Raw genomic sequence first — 8,955 nt, forward strand, 5'->3', positions numbered from 1 at the left:
TACAGCTGCAGCGTTGGGGTGGTTTCCTTTCAGGGAGGCTGGTGTTTCTGGTGCCTTCACACAAGGTGGCTTTTTACAGAATCACGGTCGTTAGGGCTGGGCTGGACTCTGGAGACGCCTGGCCCAACCCCCTGCCAGGGCAGAGTCACCTGGAGCAGGTGACACAGGAACGCGTCCAGGTGGCTTTGGAATGTCTCCAGAGAGGAGACTCCATGGCCTCTCTGGGCAGCCTGTTCAGTCCACCCTCAATGCAAAATTCTTCCTCACGCTGAGGTGAAACTTCCCTGTGTCTTGGCTTATGGTCATTGCTCCTTGGCCTGTTGCTGGGCACCACTAAAAAAAAAACAAAACCAAACTTAATAAATTTTTGTTGTTTGTTTTAATACTTTTTAATATAGTACTGACTGTTGCTTTTAGGACTATTCTCTATGGAGGTTTTCCTTTTTTTTTTTTTTTTTTCTCATTTGCACATCAGTTCATCAAGTTCTTTGCACAAACAACTGAGGCAAATATGAAAGCCAGGCATGATAAATCTGGTGTGCAGCAATTTCCTCTCTCTGCTCTTACCAGTGGATGAAAGGAAAGTCCTCATCCCTGAACTGAAGGGATTGGAGGACATAGTCTCAAGCTGTGCCAGGAGGGGTTTAGGCTGGACATTAGGAGGAATTTCTTCACAGAAAGGATGGTTAGACATTGGAGTGGGCTGGAGTCACCATCCCTGGAGGTGTTTAAAGAAAGACTGGATGTGGCGCTCAATGCTGTGGAATGGTTGATAGGGTGGTGTTTGTTTGGTAGTGGGTTGGACTCGATCTCAAAGGTCCTTTCCAACCTAATTGATTCAGTGACTCTGTGAAAGACATAGGGAGAGATTAGTATGTCCACAAAAAGTAAGAAACTGGGAGAAAGCGGATGTGAAACTGGAACAAGAGGTTTCTTCCTGAGACAGTGTGTGGGGGGTACAGGGGCACAGGGTCCCTAACACTCCCAGCACCAGGCTCCTACAAGTAGGTTGTTTCCTCTTTTCAGATTTTATCCCTCCCATAATGCATATGATTCTCTGAAAGGACATTTCTTTTCCAGTGCCATGCTTGTTTGGCACTTGAAGTGCAAACTTCAAAAACTTCCTTTGCTTTTTTTACCCACATTTCTTTGGTAAATAACAGATTTTAAATTAAACTTGTGAGTAAGCAGTTTGTCATCAGTTCTTGCCACAATGCTTGTGACTTTCTTAGCGTCATAAACATCAGCTTAAGCTGAAGATCAAAGCAGGTTTCTTTTCCAGTGCCTGAAATAGGCTATGTTTGTTTGGCACTTGAAGTGCAAACTTCAAAAACTTCCTTTGCTTTTTTTACCCACATTTCTTTGGTAAATAACAGATTTTAAATTAAATTTGTGAGTAAGCAGTTTGTCATCAGTTCTTGCCACAATGCTTGTGACTTTCTTAGCGTCATAAACATCAGCTTAAGCTGAAGATCAAAGCATCAAATTTTCAAGAGTCTTGAGGAAATATATGTACTAGGTGGTCACTGGCATGTCTTCATCATCCTTCACATATAAGATGACTAAGTGACCTTAGGTTTTGGTGATTAATCTTCATCTAATGTATGTTTTTTTTAATAGCTCAAAAGCATTTTAGTGCCCTCAGAAATGCAGGTTATTTGCATTTGGGATGCATGGGATGCAGTGGAATGTCTTACACCGTTTGGAAGCAACCTTCAGGGTTACTTTTCTTGGCACGCTTTGCTGAATCATGCAGCAGTGCCAAGAGCATCTGCTGAAAATGAGTGTTTGTTTTCCATTGATCTCTAGGCAACTGGGTGCCTTCCAAAAGTAATCTCAGGGTCATCAGACACAAATAATGGTAGATCAAATCCCATATAATTTCACTGCAATGAATTTTATTTTACAAATTTTCAAAAAGTCTGTGTGAAATTCTACTTTTCCCTCAAAAATAATAAATTAGAATGGGTTGTTCCTCTTTTTAATTATGTAGTAACAAGCTACTTTCAGAAATATTTTGTTATTGATGTTAATTATTGAATTTTTGCCTGTTTATGTACACATCAATTTCTTCAGGCAAAAACATGTTGTTTCCAACTAGGTCCATAGCTGACCAACACTTTCTTAGAATTTTCCATATTTCCTCATTTCTTAGCAGTAGAAGATGTTAGAGATCTTTCCTTTTTGGAAGCTGCACTAGAAAAACCCAACATAGTCTGCTCCACCAGCGTTGCTTTCCTGTATGTTTACTCTGATAAAATCTATTGATTAACTTCTTCATAAACCATGATGGGCTAGATGGGAATTATTTGCAGTTTTACTAGCCAGGAAAGGCAATGTCAGTCATGCCACCAAAAGGAAAGACCATAGAATGCGTTCCTTCCATTCTGTCTGATGTTATTGTTATATGTGCTACACGTTTTCTTAAAATTTTTTGCAAGAGTTAATTGATGTTGTATAATGACTGGAAGGGCTTTGCTTCCATTAGCACTTGAGGTATTTTATGAGGGTAGCTAACTCCCAGTTCCCCTGGTCACCCTCAATGGATTAACATACCATTGTAGCTAGACTGAACAACAGGCTGCTGTTCATCATCAGAAACCTTCTGTGTCTGTGGGGAGAAAGCTTTGGAAGCACTTTTTGCATTTGTTTGCATTCTGTTTTGAATAGGTGGACAAATAATTGTCAGTAGGTATAAAGCTGGGAGTAGGCAACATAAAAAGAACCAGCAAAGCTCTGGAAAACATCTAGAAGCAAATATGGCATTTTAGACAAAGTGGCTGAGGAGCTTGGAAGAATATTCTGCTAAATATCAGGTCAGCTTCCGAGACTGACTTCCACCAGAGCACATCAGAGTTAGGAACTATCACTAATCAGAACTGGCTGCATTTCACTCCTGTTTGGACAAAGTAGGTACCAAGAATTTTATCTGGTTTGGTGCTGATTCAACTGCACCAGCAATAATAAGACATAGACTCTGGACTGTGCAGTTTAAATGAAACGGAGTCTTTTATATACATCTATATGGGTAACACAGGGATAAAGAGGTTTTTGGTTTTTTTTTTTTTTTTTTTTCTCTTTGTTGGAAGAAAGCAGCGTTGTTTAGAGGAATGAAACAAACTCAAATATGTTTTAGTTTGGTTACCTCAGCAGTTCCTGAATATGGAGAGAGTACTCCAGTCTCACACTTTTCTTTGTCCTTCTCAGTATTTTGCTTCTGTGGATGAGCAAGGGCATTTTCAGCTGCAGAGTAGCCATAAGGAGAAGATAAAGTACAATTTTATTTATGATAGCAACAAACTCAATATCTCAAAACAATAAGAATATGAAGGTATCCTGACTGTCAGTGAAAACACTTATGGCAGTGAAAAAGTACAGGCTGTGCTTGGCTGAAATTGCACACATTTATGCATCTGATTCTTGCTCTGATTATGATCAGAAGCAAATTATCATTGATTTTAGTGGAAACAGGGCATTTCCTTAAACATGGGGTGAGAGGTCAGCTTTGCCAGAAAAGACCTTGGATTTTGAGTGGACAAAAACTTAAAAACAACACAGGCATATGGCCTTGCAGCAGTGAGTACTAACTGTTTATGGGCCTGTGCTGCCATCAGGCTGAGGGAAACCTTTATTCCACTCTGCCTGACATCCTCATGGTCACTGAGAATGTCTCAGCACTGCAGGTCTCGTGATCTGCAGTAGAGTATCTAGTTTTGGGGCCACCAATGTAAGAGACATGACTGACTGAAGTCAGCCCCATGAAGGATCACCAAGATGGACAGGGAGTGGGAGCACATGACATATGAGGACACTAAATTGGCTGGGATATGTGTAGCCCCAGGAAAAAACAAGATTTAGGGGAGATCTGATGGCTCTTTTCCATTCTCTAATGTGAAGACACGGAGAAGGCAAGGAAAAAGTTACATCCCAGGATGCAGCAAAAGATTTTTTTTTTTTTTCTGTGGAAGCAAAAACGTCCACCATAAGAGTTACTAAGCATTGCAACAAGGACTCAGGAATTATGGAGTCCCTGTTCTTGGAGATTATCAGTTTGACCAGATATGGAGAAGACAAGGAAAAAGTAACATCCCAGGATGCAGCAAAAGAATTTTTGTTTGTGTGGAAGCAAAAACATCCACCATAAGAGTGCAATAAGCATTGCAACAAGGACTCAGAGGAATTATGGAGTCCCTGTTCTTGGAGATTATCAGTTTGACCAGATAAAGCCCTGAGTGACCTTGTCTGATCAGGGAGATAAAACTTCTGTGAGCAGCATGGAGTAGTGGATCACCTCCAGAAATCTTTTCCATGCTAAATTAACCTATGACAATTCACAATTACTTCTTCAACTGAAAATATCTTAATAGGTGGTTATCAGAGGCTGAGAACAATAGTCACAGGGTAGAATTCCATTGGATTTCTGAATGTTTATTAATACTACTTCATAATATTAGAAGGCAGCATATCTGCATTCTGAGTTACTTTGGTTATGGCAGCAATACAGGTAATATCAATAATTATTTTTACATACTCAGTTACACTGTAATAAAATAACAAAATATGCTGAAGTCACAAACAGATTTAAATAATTTGCTAAAACCTGGGCAGAGCAGGATCATTTCACACTTTGTGCTTCTATTGTAATTCTCAACTTTGTTTTAGACAGATGTAAAATATATTAACAGTAAATATTTCACAGTCATGTGGCTCCAGGACAATGAGTTGAACGACAGCTTGCTGAAATTATGTAGGTGCATGAGTCCTACTTGGTACTCATGGTCACAGTGGACTCTTGTGGAGATTTGCTGGTAACAATTAAGTGGTCCTGGCTTGCCAGAATAGAAGAAATTGGACTAATTTAAACTTCAATAAGTTATTTAATAATTCAATAATATTGAATAAATCAATGCAATTATTCAATAATTGACAGTATTCAGTCCCCAGCCCAAAGTCTCTTGAAGCCACATTAATTTCAAATGTTTCTTGTCAGGTAGCAGTAGCCAAAGGCTGGTCTCCACCACAGCCAGAAAAAATGACAACTTCTATCTTTCCGTGGTTTGTTTGAACACAAGTGAATTGGAACCCTGTAGAATTAATGAGTAAAATTTTAAAATTTTTTACATTATAGGCAGTTGCTGTAGTAAGTGAGATACCAGGACTGATCTGTTCAGAAAGGTGCATCTGATGGAAAGGGACATGATGTGAACACTGTTCTGGCAACTAAACCAAAGCACAAATTAAAAACTATGGACAAGCCCTAGGAAGACTGTATGGGTCTACGTCATGTATGTTCACCCCATTCTTATGCTCTTCCTTAGGTACTCTTGCTTCTGGGTATAATCAGAAATAGGATACAGGGCCTGTCTGAGTTTCTTCTTTTTGTAAACTACACAGCAGCTGTGAATAATCTGTTGTCTGCTCCAGATAATCTTTAGAGGTCAAATGAAATAGTGTAGAAACAGCACAGACATTTTGAGACAGATGCCTGAAAAGCCAAATTGTGGCTTAGAACCATTGCTAAACCATTGCTTGGTGCCACTGCAAAACTACTTTTGCTTTCTATATAAATGCTGGGAAATTAAATATCCTGCTTAGCAGGGACTTTGTCATTCAGCTACACTGGAGTAGGCACTATATGTTACACTGCCTGGGTTTAAAAATACCTATTGAGCTAGAATGAAGAAGGGTATCAGTTTAAAAAACCAAAACCAAACAAACAAAACAAAAATCCAAACATTAATTTTACAAATTAAGCAAGAAATTTTTATCCTGCTATTTAAAAAGCCATTTGTTCTTGCACTATAACCTGTTTATAAGTTTAAGTGTTCCCAGTATACCATGTCGAAGGGAGAAAAGGAGGGAAAGAGTAATTGGAGGCAAATAGGCTCCCACTCTGCCCAGGAGATGAGCTGTTGATCATCATCTGCTGCAATCATCTGAAATTGTATTCAAAGTCTGGAAGAATCCTGTGGCAAAGAGGAGTAACAGAAGGAAAACTAATATCCTAGTGAAGTGTCTGTTTAGCAGCTGTGTTCCTTCTAGAGCTCTTCTAAAGTTTCCATTTCAGACCAAAAAGACTACTTTTACACAACAGTAACAGAAGGAAAACTGATATCCTAGTGAAGTATCTGTTTAGCATCTTCTAGAGCTCTCCTAAAGTTTCCATTTCAGACCAAAAAGACTACTTTTACACAAAGCTAGTTTTATATATATTTATCTATCAAAGGTAAAATAACATATGCCCTGAGAACTTCAGAAACTGTAAGGTCTTGCAGCTATTGTCAGAACAGTTAATCCACATATATCACTCCCCACAAAAAAAGACCAATGAGTAAACTGATAAAGACTGATAAACATTGAAAGGCATTAAAATTTACAAAAATACGTGTGTGTCTATTGCTATATACAATCCAAGTATTTTAAGTCAGGTGAGAAAGAGATATGCAACAACTTTTATGTTAAAACCTATGTTTTAATGCCTAAAGGAAAAAGCCATTTTTTTTTATTTTCAAAAGAGAGTACAAGTGAGAGAAAATCCATCTCACTGTTCAAAAAATTGTGAACTTAAGACTTTCAAGCCAGTAAAGTAATTTCTTGGCATTCTCATCTCTTCATCCCACTGCAAATACATTTTGTTATCTTCCATACACATCATGTTTGCAAAGAGTAAATTTGTGTGTCTTTCTCAGGGAATTGCCTCTAAGAATTAGAGGCTATCCATAGCATACAAAATCTGAAAGTTCATTCATGATTAATCTCTAATAGTTAGGTCTTGCTTCAGTAGAGGGATGTCCCTTCAGGCTGGAATTTGCTGGTGCTGGGGCTGGAAGGTTGACCATTGCTGCAGTGTAAACACAGACTGCATAACTGTGCCAAATGCCTCTTGAATTTGACTCCAACAAGTACATAGAGCACAGGGTTGAGGCAGCAGTGGGAGAAAGCAATTTTACGGCTGATGTGAAAGGCAAGGTTGGAGTCTTTCACATACTGACAGGTAGGCGGTGGAAAAGTAGTCAGGAAGCTGAGGATGTTGTAGGGTGCCCAGCACAGGAAAAAAGCCACCACAATAATGAGGATGAGTCTCACAGTTCTGTGCTTTCTGCGAGATCTTGCTCTAAGCAGGATTTTGAGTATCTTGAAGTAACAGAATATGATGACTCCAAAGGAAAACAGGAAGAGTACATTTCTCACGTAAATGTCCACTTTTTTCCAATTCCCATCGGCATAATCACAGAACCTGTGGTCTTCCAAGTCTTCTTGCACTGTGGTGTGAATCACCTCAGGAACCACAATTAAGATGCTAAGAGTCCACACAGCCAAGGACACCAGAACACCACAGCACTGCGTCTGGGATCTCAGAGTTGAAAGGGGGTTCACTACAAACAAGTACCTCAGGATAGTCATGAGAGTCAAAAAGAATACACCGCTGTAGTAGCCAATGGAGAAAATAGCATTTGATGCTTTGCAAAGGAACTCACCAAAAATCCATCCAAAGGACTGGTCCACTACCCAAAAAGGCAGCATGCAGGAGAAGACTAAATCAGAGATACAGAGATTCATGATGAAGATGTTTGTTAAAGATGTAAGGTTTTCATATTTCAATAGGATCCATAACACCAAAGTGTTTCCTAGCAGACTGAGGAAAAATACCAGAATGTAGAGGACAGCAGTGAGATAGATGTTAAATGTGAAATAGTCACCCATTTCACAGACGTTGGTTTCATGAGGGTATTCATATGAGGAATTATAATCTAAATAATAGTCTTCATCCATTTTTCTGGCAAATCTTGTACTGTTCTCCAGCAGCTACTTCAAAGGACTGCAACAAATCAAGTGAAATCTTTTGTGAAAATCAACTCAATATCTAAAGTCCCACTGTGGAGGCTTCTGTTTTAAGACAGAAAAAGCAGCAGTGAAACTAGTAATTTGGGGAGACAAAGGACTCATTTCTTCTTATGACTAGAACATGAACAGGTAGCTACCAAAGACTTACTGCAAAGCACTCAAATATGTAAGTCAGAAATTCAGTTTCTGAACCAAAATGTTTGGTGACAACTTTCAATTACTGAGTTTCTACTATATGAATGTGCATTGTTTTTTGATGTAAATGTCTCAGGTGCCAAGACTTTCAAATATGTTAGTGTTTTTTCAGTTTTCTGGAGTGGTATCCAACTCCTGAGCACTTCACTCTATAGATGATTCTTGGTCACCAAAGTTCTGTATTGCGTAAACCTAAAAAGCTGAGCAGTACCAGTAGCAACAACTGTAAGCACTAAGAGCAGGAAAAGTCAGGTTTCTTACAGATTTTTATCTTGAGGTTTGTTGATACCTAAACATCTCGAAGCTGTGGCAGAAGCATCATCATGCTGTGTGCTCTGTGCATCTCTGTGGCCTGATGATTCTCAAGGATGCAACAGGAGTAGAGATCACATCACAGTCCTTTTCTGAGAGTGCTGCCTCTCTGTCTGTGTGCAGGCAGGAATTTAATCCCAGGTGGATGGTGAGTTGAAACTGGCCAACAGGATCAAAAGTTAGTAGGACTGGGAAGATGGCTTACAATCAAGTCACATTAGCCTAATTTCTTTATGAAAATTAGCTTAAAAATAGGTGCAGAAAAATCAGTAATGCCTCTGACCAGTGGTTTAAAGTCTAAATTCACTTTATCCTAGAAGAAGGCTTATCTGCAACACCATGTTTGGATCTTGCTTTGACTGAAGCCAGTGAGAGACCTGCCACCAAGTTCCTTCAAAGTACAAAGAAACTCCACAGCTCAGGCCAAAATTGTGCTGGTGACATTTTCCTTTTTTAATTAGTGAAGGAAGAATCTGCCTTCTACAGCCAGACAAAGACATGCTGCCTTTGGAGGACAGGAGAGCTATGTCTGCACCAGGAGAGCATGTCAGGGAGCACTCCTGGCTGCCAGAATTCAATGCCATCCATGGGGGTAGGTGGTTC

At 39.4% G+C, this 8,955-nt stretch overlaps 1 protein-coding gene across 1 annotated transcript; it reads right to left on the bottom strand.

The window, feature by feature from the left end:
- Nucleotides 1-6,451: 6,451 nt before the first annotated feature.
- On the bottom strand, nt 6,452-7,814 carry XCR1 (X-C motif chemokine receptor 1). Its single transcript, XM_039711062.1, has one exon. It carries the CDS (start codon nt 7,771-7,773, stop codon nt 6,778-6,780), a length of 996 nt encoding a protein of 331 aa, XP_039566996.1. The 5' UTR covers nt 7,774-7,814; the 3' UTR covers nt 6,452-6,777.
- Between the last annotated feature and the right edge of the window lie 1,141 nt (nt 7,815-8,955).

Source organism: Passer montanus, unplaced genomic scaffold (genome assembly GCF_014805655.1).
Source record: "Passer montanus isolate IOZ18808 unplaced genomic scaffold, ASM1480565v1 scaffold10, whole genome shotgun sequence".
Lineage (NCBI taxonomy): Eukaryota > Metazoa > Chordata > Aves > Passeriformes > Passeridae > Passer > Passer montanus.

Excerpts from the sequence above, each read along its gene's own strand:
- XCR1 (XM_039711062.1), bottom strand. The coding sequence starts at position 7,773 with ATGGATGAAGACTATTATTTAGATTATAATTCCTCATATGAATACCCT.